We start from the raw sequence: 18,918 nt of genomic DNA, 5'->3' as shown, positions 1-18,918 counted from the left end.
GATCCTACTGAAATCTATCTTCCACCAGATGTCAGATCAAATTCAGCTCATGTTTGCAGCTGCAACCATATTAATTATGAAAGCATTATATGCACTTCACTGGAGTCACAGAGGGTTGAATTTGCCTGCTCAGTCTGTACACCGTGTTGTGGAGATGAGGCTTCTCAGTGTGGAGAAAATTGCCTCCTATGAAGGCAATACCTGGACTACTGGTGTCAATACGTGAAGACGACACGTGAAATTACATTCACGGAAACACTTTGGTGTTTATAATCTGGAAATACCTTTATTCAGAAAATTTGAAAACTGCTTTATACTGCTTTTCCCCCTCTCTTTCCCTCCATCTCATACAGGCTGCAGATGATAAGAGCAAACAAGCAAACTGAACAACCCAGGGCACAACCTGTCCAGCATGACTGTTCCCAGTTGGAGTGGGTGACGCTGCCACCACCCCGCCTCCTGCACAGCACAGAGGCCTGCCAATTTCCAAACCAAAGGAAGAAATAAGAGGAATCATAGAATGTGTTGGGTTGGAAGGGACCTCTAAAGGTCATCTAGTCCAACACCCCTGCAGTAAGCAGGGACATCTTTAACTAGATCAGGTTGCTCAGAGCCTCATCAAGCCTGGCCTTGAATGTCTCCAGGGATGGGGCCTCCACCGCCTCTCCGGGCAACCTGTTCCAGTGTCTCACCACCCTCATCGTAAAGACCTTCTTCCGAATGTCTAATCTAGAGGAACCTGCAGGGAGCACCGAAAACTCCCCGAGCAAAGCTCTCGCACATGCAGACGCGCGCAGAGAGGGGTCCTGAGCTGCCGCGGGAGACATGCGGTTTGGCACTCAGGGTCAGGGAGAGACGAGGCAAAACGCTCTCCCCCTGCCAGAACTGGGTGCCGGCGACTGTACAAACCTCGGTGGCAGTGGTCTCACCATCAGCCGCAGTATCCGTCTGCTCACTGTCAGTCTATTGGGTTAGACAAGTAACCGGGTCCCAAGAGGAAGGCAGGAATAAAGAATAAACCCAGCTCATCAGTACACACGGCTCACACGGGGGAGCTGTTAAATTCAACATCCCTGCGAACTGCATTAGCATTGCTTTTCAAACCACGCACAAGTCAAAGAAGCAAAATAAAAATGCTATATTAGTAAACAGAACAGACTCAGAGGAAGACTCGAGGCGTACTGTACACAGTGTATGGCTTTACTGGAACAAATTTATAAGCCAAACAAAACATTACTGGAAAAGTGTTATTTGAATAGCAGATTTTTTTTCTTAAGAAAGCCAGGTGGCTTTAAAAAAAATGGGGAAAAAAAAATCTAATATTTTTCTAAACAAACTTTTCCTCCTATAATCTTTTTTTTTAAAGAAAATTATTGATCAAATTTTTGTTCTAGCCAATATAGATTAATGTGGTATTTGACTTTTTCTCCAGAGGGGGAAAAGATAATTAAAAAAAAAAAAAAAAAAAAAAAGGCTACTTTAACAGTCACCTGACTTTCAGCCCCTCATTTGTACAGAAGTTGTTCTTGTCTCCACATTTATACACCATGAGGCTGTCTGCATTACCAAGGAGTTCAAATAACCGTACCCCCAGCCCATCTACTGTCTGTCTGTGGAGTAATGGTAAGGCTCAGATCCCATTCGGTTCCAATAAAGAGCAGCTGTTATTGTTAACGATAGTAAAAAAAAAAAAAAAAAAAAAAAGAAAACTACCATTAAAAGAATCAAAAATACTTTCTCATTCCATTTAAGAATATGGATGAAAGCAGGAGAAAAATAAAAGTACCCCCCCCACACACCCAAAACACTTACTAGGTACAAGTGATAGAAATGAAACAAAGCACAGCATTGCACAGACTGATCTATCCCTGTTTTGCTTGGCACCGTGAAGAACATTTTAGTGGAGAACGCAAGTGTTGAGATTTAATAAATGGAGAGTCGAGCGTAGCTTACTACAGGCCGAGAAGAGAGTTCAAATGACTATTTTTGATGTTATGCAAGCTTATGGAAAACTAGTAAGTAAAGAAAGTGCTCCCTACTGCCCCAGATTGGCATATCCAAGTCATTTTAACATCAGTGAAAGCTCTGGTTTTGATTAGAGATTTTCTGTGGTCCTTAGATAATCTAAAGTAAGCCAGGCAGGTAATTGAAAGCTAGGAACAATACATCTCATCCTCAAATCACAGCAGTACGAAACAAGAGAAAAAAGGCAGCCTACTGGTGGATGGAGTTATCAGTCTTAACTTTGAATTTCCTATCTTCTGTCATTTTCTGACAACTGCAGTGTTCCATAAAACTGCTTTTTGGATATTTTTTCATTGCTTTTCTCTCTATCATTCCTTTCTTTGAATAATTTGTATTGCTTGTATGACAGGCAGGAGAATAAGCAGGTATTTTGGACTATTCGGTAAGTGCATGAATGCAAGTTATATGCAATTTTTCAAGCAACAACCACTCGCTAGACAGAGTGCTTTAATTTTTAAAATGAAACTGTCATGCCAAACAGTCTACCTAGCTGGTCAAATTGCTTTCAATAAAGTGTTAGAAAATGGTTTCTTTATTAAGGAAGAATCTCACATAACATTATAGGCAATTGTAAAGGTATAGCAATATTAGAAAAAAACCCTATGCATTGTCATTCCTATTAAAAAAAAAAAGAGAGAGGAATTAATGAATCTAGGCATTTAAAAGGAATTACAATATTTGTATCAAGGCATTGTAACACTTGAGTCTGGCACATAGTGTTCATTTAAGAACTTGAAATTGGGAACATTAGAGGAAAAAAATCAATAGAAATATTAGCTGCTAAGGTACGAACACAGAAACTAATTAAATCTAAGGGGAGAAATTCTGCTTCTGACTGCACAGGCTGCCTCCAGATGCACTGCTGAAGGGAGAACGGAGCTCAGCAAGGTGTGAGATTGGTTCAGGATGCTGGCTGCCGCCTTCTGCACCACTGTGTGTGCCATCTTTTGTGACTGGGGGGAAAATAAGGTTTTCTATTTCTTTCACCACAACAGCACTGAAATCCCGAATAAGGCGTAAAATTCACTTCATTGCAACACACGTGTCTGCTAATAAGCCAATCAAGAGCCACGGAGTCAAAGTCAGCATTACTGAGTTACTTGAAGTAAAGACCTGGGGTTGTGGCAGAGCAGGGAATGGCGAATTAAGGCTCAGGAAGGCAGGTCTCCTGCAGAGTGGAGGGCAAGAAAGGTCGGGCTCAGCTCGGAGATGGGCTGTGGGGCACTGAAGGACAGGGACAGGCAGCTGCTGGTGGGGCTCATGGCGGGGCGAGGGACGGAGCAGGAAGGGAAGGCAGCAACCTCCCGAGATGCTGCGGCTGCACCTCCTCTAACTTGCGATTGTAATTGCTGTGATTTGTTTTGCCAATGTAATGCAGACATGCCCGAGTTTAAAAACATACTCACTTTCATGCAATATTTTGAACAAGAAATACCCCCTGGATTAGGCACAAGTCTGTGTTGTCTGCCAGGAAGCACCGCCAGAGTAATCACCCTCGTAACAGAGCGACACTAAAAAGCCTATTTTATACGTTTTTATGCTCAATACTTCCTAACTTTACTAACGAAAAGAAGTGCTCATTTCTGAAAGAGGAACAGACCAATGTATTACATAAACACTGCCTCATTATTGCCTCTGGAGCTGGCACTGTATTAATGCTGTTATTGCTATTAGATTAATCCAAGTGCAGAGCTAATGCAAATTGAGACGTAAATGCTATCTCAAAATGAGGACATGAAATGAGACCGCAACATTTTGGATGCCTTTTATCAGAAATTGCACATTATTATTCAGTTGTTAGGCGTCACAGAGCCAAAAGCATCTAAAGACAATGTTTTTACAAGATAAATTAATGCGACTTTTGGCTTTCCATAAAAAGGAAATGAAATCTCGCACCAAGTCTTATAAAACCAACAGCGGCACAAATGTTTAGATGCACAAGCTGGTTTATTCAAGACAGCTACTGCAACGGCATTGACAAGTGGCCAAAATGGCTTTTTACAAATGGCCAACTGGTCTGCGATTACCTGATCTGGGTTTGTTTTTGTTGGTTTTTTTTACATACAACACAAAACTGTATTTCTGCATTTGAAGATGAAAGGGAAAAAGGAAAAACGAGGAAAACCCAAACTCATTATTTTATTCTGCTAACAAAGAATAGCTAGGCACCAGTAGAAACTGCGATGCCAGTCACCCTGTTACTTAAACAAGCAGATTCCTGGATATATATTATCCTCTCCACAGTTCCCAGAACCACTGTGGACTCCTCTTCTCCTGCAGTTGGTTTATCTGCCTGTGAGAACCCTGGTGGCTTGAGGCATCGTTTTTGGCAGTGCTAATATAACACTGCAAATGGCAAGACGGCCCACATGGCATGTTCCCCCCAACAGCTGCAGAACAGCTGTCCCAATCTGACCTCTCGCTGATACGTTGGATTTAATCACGGGAAAACAATTTAATCTGCAGCAGAGACGGTATTAAGGCTGAAAATCCAGATCCAGGTTTCGCTGGACCAGAAAGCCTCTTCTAGGCTCGGGCTACAGCTCACAGCCTCTTGCAAACAGCTGAGTCCACCTCTATTTTGAACATCCTGAAGTCTGTAAGGTGCCTATAATAATTGGCTAGCTATTTATATAAATATAATGTATATACATACACATATAAATGCATGTATATATAATTATGCAGGAAATTGTACTTAATTCCCACTATTTAGATAACTATTCTAAGCCTAGTATAAACTGACAGGGGGAAGAAAAAGGTCTCGGTGGGTTCAGATACAATACTTCAGGGCTGATGAGTGGCAATTTGTTTAGGGCGAGTCACTTTGCATCAGCCGACACAGTTGAAACCAAGCCACTTCCACACAGTGTTGTGCCTAACCCTGGGCCCCACGCTGCACTCCCAACACGAGAAAAAATGATAAAAAAAAGGAGAAAAAAACCCCAACCAACACCCAAGCCCCAAACCAAAAAAAAAAAAAAAAAAAATCAAAATCAAACCAAACCAAACCCGCCCCTTCTAACATATCAGCACAGACAGAAATGAGGCTCTGAAAGTAGGACCACTATTGCAGCAATCTAACACTGGTTAGGACTGAAGCACTGAACACGAAAAAAAGAGTGTGTTCGATGCCGAGGTACACACCTCTTCCTCTGAACTGTCACTCAGGTCATTGGCAAGTGAGGCACTCAAGGAGGCCGCCTTGGGCTCCAGGTAGCAGAGGCACATAGCCAGAGGAAAGGAGAGAGTGAGGGCGTATGGCACTGAGAAAGAGGCAGAGAGCAGAAAGAAAAAAATGAAGAGGAAGCAAGGCACCAGGGAGGGGGAGCGGATGGGAAGGTAGTGCTGCACGCTGGCAGGCAGGAGGTTGGTTTCGGAGAGGTTAGGGAGCGACAGGTAGCCGTCGTCATCCAGGAGGGAAGGAAATGACTCTGGAAGTTGCAAGGAGAAGGAAAACAGCGTTCCGCCTTTGCCGGCTTTTTGCTTATAGCCGAAAGCCACGTCTTGCTCGGCGGAGCAAACTCGCCCCTTTCTGTCGGAGTCCGGCTCCGGCTCGCCGTGCTTTGGAGGGCTCTCTTTGGGCGCCTCACAGCCTAAGGATTTTGTTTGAGCGCTCTCCTTGCATCTCCTGCGAAGCTTTGCTGAAGATGCATGGGGGCCAGGCTGCGAGGATGGCGAGGGGTGGCGGGAGTCAGTGCCAAGCAAAGATGGCTGGTGACAGAGGAAGAGCAGCAAACAAGGCGCAAAAGCAAAAGGACAAAAAGAAAACTGTAATTAGTTAATTTTCTTCCGTGATGATAAATTATATATATATATATATAAAAAAATTATAAACAGTATTTTAACACCACAGCTTTCCACTTGGTTAAATAGTGCGTGTTCCCATGCCGCACACCACAGGTATTAGGGAAACGGGGTTACAGCTTACAAAAGGCAACTTCTTGGTTCAGCATTTGTCTAGCCATCTGCAGCACAGGATTTACACAAAAACCTTCCCGGCCGTATGCAGAGTTTCAGGTGCCACCAGTTTCCACTTATTCTAAGACTGGCTTCAGATCATACGGAGCGTTCAAACATGAAGTACATGGAGAGCAACAAAGAAATGAGGGAACGTATTTCTAATACCAACACTGCTTGTGACAGCACTCCTGCGGTCAGGAGGAGACCCAGCGGGGGCCAAATGCTTCCCATCTATGCCTTGGACAGTCTCAGCAGTAATAATTAAAACTCTATATGCCCAAATTCTTTCATTACAACACCACAAAAAAAAAAAAAAAAATTCTAGGTCCTAAACCTAAGTAAAACACTTTTTGGTTTGGGTGGGGGCATAAATCTCTACACTAGCCATTTCCGATGGAAAAAACTGTACTAGCTCAATACCCACCCCAACAGCCAGCTCCTCAGCACGGCTCCCATGGCCACCTAGGCTGGTCTCCACACAGCCCTGCCCTCACCTCTGCCCACCATGAGCCACAGCGGGCTCCTGGCCACCCACCCTGCTGCCCCCCACTGCTTCGGCAGCACATTGAAAGAAGAGAGCTGAGGGTTTTGGTTAGGCAGACCCCCTGCTCTCTCGCTGGGGACATGAAGGGGGGCCTGACCAGAGAGAGGTCCATGCCACACACAGGCACATCTCCCCATAGCCAAAAAGTGACTCTTTACCCATAGCGAAGAGGCAAAAATGTACCCAACACTACTGCTGCAAATTTTACCACAATGCAAAGAATATTGGCTACCAACTAGCAGGATTTTCTTTGATACACCATTTGTAGGGCATTCAACGTGTCTTTAAGGTCACTCAAGGGCAAAAACTTGGTAGGAGCAGGGAGGTGATTCAGCAGAAGGGGTGCTCACAACTAGCTGACTGTCACCTAACACGCTCCCTGCAGGCTGCCACGACTGCTCTTTGGAAGGACAACAACAGCCACTGCCAACAAAACACCCCAGTACAACATCCTGATGGATCGGAGATGTTTTGGCCAAAGTCAACTAGGTGCACTTAGCTAAAGTGGCACGCTGGCTCCATGACCAAACCCTAAGTCCCCCATCCACCATGCAATCTCCCCGAGGAGCTATAAAAGGCATTTCACTCCCACTGCCACCCCCAACTCCCCAGAGCAGAATGGCTTCAAAGCCAAAACAGCATTTGCCTGCGCAAGCTGGCGCCAAATCTGAGCCAACAAGCAGAATTTAGGAACAGGTTGCAGCAATGCTAGCTACGAAGCCTAATCTTTACCAGATAAATTAACAGTAGGAATGGGATTTAAGCCCAGTATTTACATGGAAGAGCTCCTTCTCCTCCCCTTAATATTTTGCTTCTCTGTCTTCTCTAACCAGAACAGTTAAAAACCCAGTCTATCAGTTCAGGCAATCTGCATTCCCAAATAAAGCAACCAAAACCAAGCCTAACTTCAAACCGCTTACAAGTGTCTTCGTTATGGGCTTAATGTAGTAAGCTCAGGTCAAAATTTAATGCTGACGGACTGACAGAACTTTATGTGAGCTGAACACACAGAACTTCTCTTTATATTGTAAAGGCAAAAAAGCCAAAGTAAATTTATTCTTTGCTAATACAGACTATCCACTTACTGACATCTTTGCAGTGTTAATATTTAGAATAACTTCTGGTACTTAAATATATATGGACAAAAAAAAGGAAAATGTCTTAGTGAAAAAGCTGAAAACCTACCTAATAAAATTTATATACCCTTAAAAAGGAATTTTATTTCAAATTTGTCCTGTGTTTCTTGAGACCCTATTGTCTTTATAATGATCGATGAAAGTGTTACCAGATCCAGTGGAAGCAGGACTGAGATCTCTACAGGCTTACAGAACTGAAGCTCTATTAGTGGGTGCTTTAAACAGAACGCCCCTCTTGGGGGAAGGGGTGCAAAAATAATTCTTTTGTGCATGTTTAAGTACCATCAAAATATTCTCCTAAAAGTATCTTTGACTATTTCTGGCCATATGTAAGGAACAGATGATCTTCAAAACGCAGATGATGTCTCCATTTACCTAAATTAACAAACACTTGGAACAGAATTAGTTTCTATTGGATATTTACTACGTATTTGATTTTCGTCAATGTTTCTCCATGCAGAAACCAATGGCGTTTCAAGAACACCTCAGTGAAATTTTACAAAGATTATCTTTTAATGCTACAATTACAGTGCACAGTTTCAAAACAAAATATTTTCTCATCTGCAATTTCCAGTAATTAATTTTTTTTCTGGTTTTTGGTACCTTAATTGCAACTCTTTTTGAGGACTTAATCCTTTAGCTATGTAGCTCATTGTGGCCTTATATGATAAGGCTAGAAGTTCAGGTTCTAACATTTGCATGCCTGACAGTTTTGTGGGTGTAAAGGTATACATCAAGGTTTTTCCTCATAAACGAAGAAGGTAAATCCTACTTGTTTAGCGAGTGCATTCCATAGTACCCTTTTTGAATGATATCCTAGATTCAGTATTTCATATTCTGCTTTCTTCTCCTTAATGTAAAAGAAACAGAGGACATGTTACACTCAATCTTTTCTTATTCTACCTTATTTCCCTTCACTGTCAGTCTCTGAAATTCCGTATCTTCTCTGTCTCTCTGATTTGCCCCTTCTTAATAAGTCAGTAGATATAATGCACAGCCATGTGTGTACATGTATACGGTAGGGGTGGGATTGGAGACGGTGACAGATGAATCAAATTTAACAACTGAGCAGAGAATCATCAACAAAAACACTTTTCTTCAGTGCAAAACTTCACATGAGGGAAGCAAATGCTTTTGTAAGCCAGGAAAAAAAAAAGCTTATAAAGTATATTAATACCCAAGAGTCAATAGAGAAAAAATGCCTGTTGAAATACATGAGAGGAACCAGAGCATTATGAGAAGTAAATGAGAAAAATACAATTGTTTAAAGCACAGAGCTACATATAAGAACACAGAACTATTTTGTTGCCTTGTCAAAAAATAACAAAAATGATGCCTATACTGAAGCCAAAATACGACTGAAGACCAAAGGAACAAAACATGCACTGCTGGGCTACTTTTGGGTACCTCCTAAAGAGATCTTGTATGCTATATAAAAACCACTGCGCTGACTGTTAAATGGATTTACTTTTCAAAAAACAGTCTGAGGCAGGAATTGACTTTTACGACATCATGCAAAATGTGACAGGACTATAAAAATACTGATTCAAGACACGTATATACACGTACATACAACCGTGTACATTCCAGTTTCCTTTCACTGAATTAGGTATCTTCTCTCTCCTTAACAATACTGCGTCTCTCCGAGCGCTCTCCAGGCAGGTCAGTTTAATACAATACCCCCCCAAAACTCTACCTTGGTGTCATGGCGTATTGCCGAGACTGGAGTGACTTCTTCTGCTCTTTTCTTTTTGCCCTCTTCGTCATCTTTCTCTTCTTCTGCCTTTTTCTCCGGAGTCACAGTGGTTATCAAGTTGGTCTGAGAGATGCCCTTTGTTGTGGCGTACTGGCCAGTACCAACCTCTGCAGCAGACACAGAATCCTTCATGTACATTTCATGGTTTTCATTCACTGATGCTAAAAGCAAATATTTAAAGAGGGAAAGTCTGAAATAGCTTTTGCTAAGAAGCTGCGTAAATTTAAAAAGCTGGGTTAGTAAAACATTTGAGATATTGCTGAAAACACAACTGTGTGTCATGTTTCAGGAAACCAGAAGCGTGTGCATACATTTAAATAAACTGTTTACTTGAAATAAAGCTTGTAGCTTTTATATGCATAAACACATATCATGGGTGTGTATACACACATTGCTGTAGCTAATGTGCGCATTACACAGTTGTTAAATGTTAGCAAGCCATTAAAAGAGCTACTGTAGTAAAACATCAGAAAAAAAATCGATGCATTGCCACAGTTATCAGGCAGGAAACATAAGGAAAACCAGCTATGACATCAGCCATGGGGGTGGAAGAGATTTTTTTTTTTAAATCTGTCAGAATATAACAATGCAGATCAAATACACGGTAAGTAGCACGCTGCATTGCAGGAAATTACAATATTGATGTAACACAAGCAAAATATCTGAGAATCAAGAAATGGGATCTTTGTATTATTGAGTTTTAAAGTCTGCCAGTTAAGTGAGCTCATTATCCTAAAAAATTCTGGGAAGTGATGGCATTCGATTCAGTGGATCGAACCAGAATATTTCAGGATGTGAACGTTCGATAATTCAGCAAACTTAAATATACATAAGTGATTTTGAAATAAATAGTAAATTTACAGATGGAATGTGATCAAAAGATTAATGTATTCCCAGACCCTGCTCTTGACAATTGCATAACTAATTTCTAAGTCAATAGGACTATTCAAATTTAGAAAGTTACTTGCATCTGTAACAAATGACAGGGCTGGGATCACAGTGTAATCACAATGCAGAATGTGACAGACACATTTGTGTTATAGTAACAACATCAGTGAAGAAATCATAAGCATTGATTAAAAAAAACCAAACCTCTTTCCCCCATTTGCACTTAGGCAAATTAACATCATAAAAACCTTGCAGAGCCTAAGAAATGCTGGGGGAAAAGCGTTTCAGATATCTCGTCTCTTGGGAATGGGCTTAGGAGGCAGGAGAAAGCGAAGGGAGTAGAGGGAGACATCTTGTTTAGATGTTACAAACAAAATAATGCAGAAGGATAATTTCTGCTTTGAGACACATGCACAGCAATCAGGTCACCAGTTGCTTGGTAACGAGCAAGAAGCACATCAGAATTAGAAGATTCCAAAATAATTAATGACAAGCAGCACCTTTTAGGGGGAGAAAAGAAGGCTTGTCACTAGTACTTTTAAATCAAAGCTTCTGCCCCTCCCCATCATCAGCTATATTTGTTGCAATTTGTTTGTGATATTCTGTGGGAGAATTCACCTTTTCTTTTTTTTTTTCTTTTTTAAATTGTAGCAATTCTAAATTTAGCCTCAGTCTTTTTTTTCTACAAAAATAAACTACAACCTCTTTTCACTCAATAGCTGACAACAGTAACAGCTGATGAAGTTGCTGAGACTGAACCACACGCTGGTTTAACCTAAGAGAGCAGCAGAACCATGACCTCCATGAACTGCAAAGAAAGAGAGGAGGAGGAAGGACGTACTATAAACCTGCATATGTCACTCTCCATCTCACACCTTCCAAAGCAATGTATGGAAAAAGTCTGTAAACGCTCATCCAACTGGGACACGAAGTAATGGGAAGCAAGTGTTGTTACTCAATAAAGGGAAATAATTCATTTATGAATTGTAACATACACTCAAAGGAAAAGGAAAAATTACATAGGAAAAAAAGCCAAGTTAAACCAAAACCCAAAGAGTTACTCATGCAAACCCTGAAAAAGCGTTGAAGCCTGAGTTGCTTGGGCAGGTTGGCAGGTCCAGGAGCCGTGTCCTTCCCCAAAAGGGGTTAAGTCCTTTACAGGCGTGAGGACAAGGAGTGGGGCTCCATGAAGAGGGGGCTCCCAAGGACCTCCTCCAGGCAAACACTTTGTAAGGACTGCAGCAGTACATTTAGCACAGTATTTCTCTGCATCCTCCCCTCGCCCTGCAGTGAACGCGCAGGTACTCACAGCCTCCGCTCTGCTGAAGCTCAAGGAGATGAGAGGACAAGAGGATTATACCTCACCTAAAGCAGTGACCACTGTGATAACTTTTGACAAAGTCAATTAAGAGGACCTTACCCCCATCTAGACTGCGAGACATAGTGTAACGTTTACTAGAAGACCGCTCAAAGTAAGGTGCGGGACGGTCTATGAGGGCGCTGGCTCTTCTCGTCTGGGCCTGCGTCCGGCCGCTGTAGCGAAACTTGGAGCCCAGTGTGAGGAACTTCTTTGGAGGCGCTTCTGGCAGCAGGAGCCTAAAACACACCAAGCGGCGCACCCGTTACTCCCCCTCCTCCAAAAACCAGTCCACTATGTCTGCAGAGGAAAGATGATGACTGTTGGGTATCCCTCTCCATCATAACTTGTGTCTCTGCGGCTAAAAGGTAATCAAAGGATGTCCCTCACAGAGCATGACAAAACCGCTTAGCTAATCCATTTGAAAAGCTGAGTTCTTCCTAACAGGCAAGAATCACCCAGCTCCTTCGTGCTTGAAAATCAGATTTATTATTTTCTAACCACTAAAACTAAAAATAAGGCATTCCTTGTATCAGGGACACTGATCTGGGCTGAAATACACACATATTTCTTATACTTGAAATTTATGACAGTGCTATATAGCTGAGGACAGGGCCAGAACAGATTTCCAGTGGATGCGGGACAGATTCATTCACAGGGACGCAGACATTTTTCAGGTTAGAGCCTTCCCACCCTCTGTATTTTGGCTATGGGAGTTTGCTGAAGAAGCCATTCTCCTGCTATAGAGTTTATGCTTTAGACATTGGTTTTCCATTAAAAATCAGAAAACACCCAAAAAATGCACATTCAATTTCTTGTTAGATCTTGTGCTACTGAGACTGCATTTCATATGAACATACAGACAGCCTGAACCAATAGTTTTAAGAAAGGAGAAAAATTCTTCAGTCCCCACAAACATTTTGACAGGAGTTTTTAAGCGCTGGATGCCCTTTCATGCCATTGAAAATCTCATCCTTTTGGGTTCCCATTGATAAGTCTCTCCATGCTGACTATCTCAGCACAAATTAATTACAGCATTTATTCCACCATCCCAAGCTTTTCTCAGGTCTTCTTAGATGTCAAAAACATACCTGCAAAATTCCTCAGTAACACAAAAATTACAGCTATGGATTGGTATTCACCGACTACTGTCTGTATTTTCATATGTAAATAAATAAAAATCTTTTTTTTTTAAACTCTTACCCACAACCTCCAGTAACTTTGCATATAAGCCGTTCTCCCTATACAAGCTTATGTGCAGAAGTGCAGCAGTCTTCCGTCTCTCTAGTTATAGTGGCCAATAATATCATGGCACAGATAACGCAAGATGATTAATTGAGACCATATAGTGATTTTAAATATTCAGCATCTATCCGAAAGAGTATGAATAATTTGGGTGAAACATTTCAAATTTTGAAGAAGCAATAACCTTCCCTTGTCTGCTCAGAGATACCTTGTAATCAAAAAGACAATTTGATCTGAGGGGCTTCGTCTCTGCTGACAGAATTGGTCTTTTCTGTTGCGTTTTATATCACAACTTTAGGAAAAGAAAACCACATACCTGAAAAATGTATGGTGCTCAACACACACTTTCCATAAGCGCTTTGCAGCACGATGATTTGGCAACTTAAACCCAATAGTACTTTCAAACTGCTCAAACTGGGTAGGAAAAAAGAAAAAGTACGTATTTGATGCTGTGCGTCTATTTTTACAGTGTACACAGGTTCATCTTAATTTCCTCCGTCTGTATCATCTCATTGCAAGGGTGAACATATGTGCTCACGTGTATAACCACATATATACATATTCTACAGACTGCTGTCTGGGAAGGAAGCTGTGAGTGATAATCAAAGGCAACCTCTGAGGACTGTTTTTCGGGGGAAACCCAGACAACGAGCACGAGGTTTTTTGATGGTGACAGGGATGTTTTATGGCGTATAGTAACAAAGAGATCAGTTAAGACTTGGGAGACTTCTGAGAAAAACGTCATTTAAGTGTTTTAACCCTGTCGGTTTAACTTCACCAGTTTAAGCAGCGGGAAGCCTGGTAACAGCCTGGAGGGGAGCAATAGTCCCCCGGGACTGATCTGGTCTCACACAGCCTTAGATTAAGGAGATTTACAGTGAAAGAACTAGAGTTTGTAAATGACAGTGTTTTTAGCTAATTTATCTCCTGGGGGGGACGGGGAAAAGACAGGTAATTGAAAAAGTCATCTGGGGATACTAAGAGACCTTTCCAGGTTGTGCTGCAGATTCATATTCCAGATGCAAAAGCTGTGCCACCTACAACCGCTGTAACGTGTTGAAGGCCACATGCAGATAGCTGAGTAGGTGGAATAGCGTTGCTGTGACAAGGGAAAGGTACGCAGAAGGGCACTTGTAAGGAAGCCTAGGTCCCTATGGAGAGCTGACAGAGAGAAATAAGGCAGGAAACAGCAAAACAATAAAGATGATATAAGCGACACATGGGATGGTGACTCACATCATCATTGAATGTGATTTGGAAAGAGACTGCATTGATTATTTTGCATAAGGAACTATGACCTGGTCACAGGATGACTACATACCAAGACCAGCAGAGCCCAGTAGGACTTCAGTGATGGAGAGCTTGAGTACAGGCATTGGGAACATCAGTGGCTATTCATTTATTTTAAAAATCAAACTCAAGACTGGGAAGTTGGTCACTAAAACTGTGTCTGCTGAGAGGCAGGAGATGTAGGTTTGTGGATTTTAGTTTAGGACTCTAAAAAAAGGCTCAAGCCCTGGGGGCCGGTAGCGGGGTGGGGCCCAGCAGATTTCCCATGTCATTTATGAAGCCAGCACTGGAGACATTGGCTCGGGACTCCCAAATGACATATTGCACTAAGGGAGAAACACCAGTCCTCATCCAGGTGATTTCTGCCCTGCTATACAGCTCCACCCTCTAAAATAGATATGGGGTTTTCATGTACCACAGCACTTAAAATGGAGATGCTCCTTTGCCTCTGATGCTCCTGAACTCCTCCTGGAGTTTTGCTAAGATTTATCATCATCTGCGTTGGTGCCCGCTCAGCCCATGAGGTAGGTATTTGCTGTGCATCCCGCTGAGCCACGAGAGGGCACTCACTGTACGAGATTTCACATCACCTTCTCCAGAGCCAGAACGTGTGCTCCTGCCGGCCTGGGAGGGCTCACGCCGGAGCTACCAAAACGGCTGAATGGTGGATGCTTGACTCCATTTTTATCAGTCTCCGGATTTCTATTCAGACTCCCAGTTTACTAGGCTGATACACTTACAAAATTTCATATGCCCTGTCTACATCTCTTGGCGGGAAGATGAATAGACATTCATTTAATATGCAACATGATGGTGGGTGATGAGCACTCCATGAATAAGCAATATGTTACTTAAATTCCCCAACTATTCATAGTACGGATGAGCTTTTTACCTGCAGATGTCCATATTTATTCTTTATGTTAGTTCATGGGTGTAAACAGAAAAACACCAAAAGATGATTTTACCTGTATTTTAAATAAAGTATTTACCTAATCTTTCCTAAGAAAATCAGCACAAATTAAAAAAAATAGAAATGGAGGTGAATGTTAAAGGCTTGTAAGACGTGACAAATCAAAGAGAACATGTGTTTTTTTTGAAAATGTTAATTCACTAGAGAGCGTCAGGATGCCCTTACCTCCCCTGGTCGGATTTTGATGTAGAAGTTGTTCCTCTTGTAGGAAATTTTCAGAACCTTTGGCCAGGCAAACCTATTTATTCTGAGTCTGTCTCGATATATTAAGAGACCACTTGCACAAACTCCTAGCATGATTTCCACTCCTTCAGAATCCTGGAAAAGCAAGCAGTGCACTTTGTTGAGTATTTCTCTCCTTATGCCCCACAGTACTACAGATTCTTGTATATTGTGTTTCTGTCTGAGCTACGTCTTTTTAATGCACCAGCTGTAGTGACCTGATTTCTGAGAGCTACCCTGCTCATTGACTGCATTCATGCAAGTAATAGTAAGGTTGGGCAGGGTGAGAAAAACTGAGCGTTGTGAACGTTTCCTTATATTTTAGAAAGATTCCAAAAGAAGGGGGAACATTGTAGATGTTATGAAAAGAATGACGCTTACCATATAGCAAAATTTTATTAGCATAATAAAAAAAGGTGTTATTAGCATAAATACCAGGTTGAAAGTAAGTAGGACAGCATACAAATTTACTTCTCCCGGCACCACTCATCTCCATGACTAAGCCTTGTGAATCCTTAGATAGATATTTCTTCTGTGGTTTGCTCGTCATGGCTTCAGTTGGTTTGCTAGTTTCTTTAACGCCGTTGTGCCTATGCTCAGTATTTTCACTTTAAAATGACCAGTGGGCAGAAAGTTGGGCATCTGTACCAAGAAGAGTCTTTAAAAGTGTGCGACTGTGCCTGTGCTATAACCCATTTTTGACAGGGAAGCTGTAGGTTGGACACATTAGCACTATAAAAGATTTGGCCACAATCTTGTCAGAATGTACCCATAAATACGTATTTTTAAGTAAGAATTATACACTTCTCTTTCCTTTAGCAGCCTTCAAACAGTCTAAATCCAGTCTTCACTGTTTGCTATCAGCACTAGGCTGTATAATACTGTTTTTTCATTTAGCTAAGTAATAACACTGCCGGAGAAAAGAAAAAAGCACAGAGTTCTTCGTTAATTATTTTAAAATAACTTAAAGTTACAGAAGTCTGACAACAGAAGCTATGAAGATGTCACCCTATGATAATCACGAAATGAATTCATCACTTTCCTCTGGTTTTCCTGACAAGCCATCTTTTAGACACACAGTGAAAATCTGATTACATTTTAAGATGAACACAAAGGCATGCATGGTCAGTCATGATGAAAAGGCTACAGCGCAGCTTGAAATACAAAAAAAACCCATGTTTAAAATCCGAGACAGAACATAGAATTAGTGCCACAAAGTCACTTCAGTGTTAGAAAACACAGCAATAGCGGACGTATGTTGTAACAATGATGGTATCATCACTTAAAGGTAGACTTTTTTCTAAATAAAGCTCTCAAGTGAGATCATTGTCAGGTACTACAGCAGAGACCAAGCTGATTTTTTTCAGTGGACTTCAATTTCACAGTTTCCTAAGCAAAGCGTCACGTCTAAGTACAGTGAATACATTCTGAAAAAGAAAGTCTCATTGCCAGTAACTCCTCTGCCTGGCAAATGCCTGCAATGCAGGCGCACTCACATACGGCACAGAGCTGCAGGTGCAAGGGGCTCCTTCTTCTGGTAAACCTTCTCAAAAACTTGTTGAGAAATGCTGCCTTCTCTCAGCCCCACCTGTGCAGCAGATCTAAGTGCATTCATGGCTTCTGTTACTTGTGGGGGTCAGAGACTGCTTCTCAATGCGACACTACTGGTGTAAAATTAAACTCGAATGAAAGAATTTGGCTTTCTTCAGGCGTGGTGTGGTTGCATGGAACAGAAGACTGCTAGCATCCCTGCAGCTCTGCATACGAATGGAGGGCTTTATCAGAGTGGTGACAGCCCAGAGGACAAACCTGTCTATTTGAACACATTTTTTTATCGTAGCCTTGTGTTGGATAATTGAGAATTAATTTTAACAGCAGCTGGCGAGTCCAGCATCTGTTGAATACCGAAGATACTGGCACAGCCTTAATGAATTGACATCTGCATAGAGACATCTGCCACAACGTGACTTCAAAGAGTATCCACAGAGATACTTGTCCCCTAGCTTGATACCATCAGATCTCCCTGGCAGACCTAATTAAAACGAAGCATTACTTCTCATGCAGACTCTACTTTTCCCACCTGCACCTCAGTTTTCAAGATTACTGTTGGGTTTCTTAACCCACAGGCAGACCTAATTTGGTGAGCACTGCAGCTTGTTTAATTAAGAACATCACTCTACAGAGAGATCGGCTTGTCTACCAACTTCTCTTGCTCTGAGTCTTTCCATATGAAAAACAGAAGAGTAAAACTGGATTCTAACATTTTTCAGAAAAAAAATAAAATGGTTACCTCCGGATATCCTATCTGAAATTTCACCGCCTTTCTCCAATACTCTGAAAAAAATACTTGGGCCTTAATGCTACGCTATGTTAAATTTTCAGTAACGAAGCCTGTAACGTATTTAGAACAGGAACTCACTTTGCTGCTGCTTTGCAGATTTCTTTGTCTTGGACAAAGGATGCTGGAAAAAAAGCTACTGATGCTGGAAAAAAAGCTACTGATGCTGGAAAAAAAGCTGCTGGAAAAAAAGCTACAATCCGTTTCTATCTCTGCTCCAAATGTGCCTCAAGATTTTGTGCCTATCTGCAAGACGCAGGGAAAGCAGCGGCATGCCTCCTGGTAGAACGCTGCCCGTTGAGCCATACCCAGATTTTTCATTTTCAGTGAAGGCAATTAACAGAACACAAAAGATTGCCTTGAATTCAGTAACACACATGCACAGCTCCTACAAAATGCCCCAGGGACATGGTTGCAGGCCTTTTCAAGATCCGAGCTGCAAATTTATCTCGGTTCTTGAAAGGAGCTGCTGCAGCATAAAAACAGGCTCACAATAACTTAACCTTTACAGAAAATGCAGCACCCTCCACAGCTCAGGATTCTTTGTTCAGTGCTCATTTGCCAAGGATGCTTGCTAACCTCAAAGATGTTAAAATCCATTAGCCTTACTTTGAAGAGTGACGAAAAAAAAAAGTAATTATTTATTTGGGGAAAAAAACCCAAAAACCAGACAACCAACGCAAGGCTCTCCCAAGCCACAATAAGAACGACCATGTTTTATTCATAACTTAACCTGACGATGATTAGAGAAACTACTTCATCATGGGAGAGTGTTTCCAGCAGAACTGCTGCCCTTCCAGTCAACTGCAACGACCACACTTCAGAAGAGAGACAAGCCACTGTCTCCCCATTACTATCAATCTGGTTAGGCTTCCAGCAAGGCTCAATACTTGCTTGAAAGTTCTCTGCGGTGTTAGAAATGATCCGCTTATCTAGTTAAGATACCACAGTTGGCTTTATTAAATTGGAAAATGTAGCCGAATGAAATGACAATTGATCACTCTCTGGACAGCTTCTAATATCCTTCCTCATTACTCTGTCCATTCAATGTTTTCCCAAAGGATTTGGCTATTTAATCAACATGAAAGGTTGATGTGCAACATCTTGGAATCTATAGGCTAGTTTATGTTACAGTTACAAGATATATTTATGCTTATCCCATGAGTCATCTTTCCTCATGTTGA

General features: G+C 41.7%; 1 protein-coding gene across 50 annotated transcripts in view; it reads right to left on the bottom strand.

The window, feature by feature from the left end:
- The window catches only part of EPB41L3 (erythrocyte membrane protein band 4.1 like 3), a 149,623-nt gene that overhangs the window by 14,824 nt on the left and 115,881 nt on the right, over positions 1 to 18,918 (bottom strand). For 11 of the 50 annotated variants that reach the window (XM_074576749.1, XM_074576717.1, XM_074576752.1 and 8 more), the window contains exons 9-13: positions 15,340 to 15,492; positions 13,231 to 13,328; positions 11,733 to 11,908; positions 9,365 to 9,585; positions 910 to 963 (exon numbers count right to left, since the gene is read on the bottom strand). In XM_074576749.1, coding sequence (XP_074432850.1) covers positions 910 to 963; positions 9,365 to 9,585; positions 11,733 to 11,908; positions 13,231 to 13,328; positions 15,340 to 15,492 — 702 coding nt within the window. Of the gene's footprint in view, positions 1 to 909; positions 964 to 5,172; positions 5,740 to 9,364; positions 9,586 to 11,732; positions 11,909 to 13,230; positions 13,329 to 15,339; positions 15,493 to 18,918 lie in introns of all 50 variants that reach the window. The other 39 variants (XM_074576751.1, XM_074576722.1, XM_074576753.1 and 36 more) reach the window with 5 other exon arrangements.

The sequence above is a fragment of the Larus michahellis genome, chromosome 2, assembly GCF_964199755.1.
Source record: "Larus michahellis chromosome 2, bLarMic1.1, whole genome shotgun sequence".
Taxonomy (NCBI): Eukaryota; Metazoa; Chordata; class Aves; order Charadriiformes; family Laridae; genus Larus; species Larus michahellis.
Note: the sequence above shows the minus strand (reverse complement) of the source record. Positions and strands in the feature narration are given on the sequence as shown.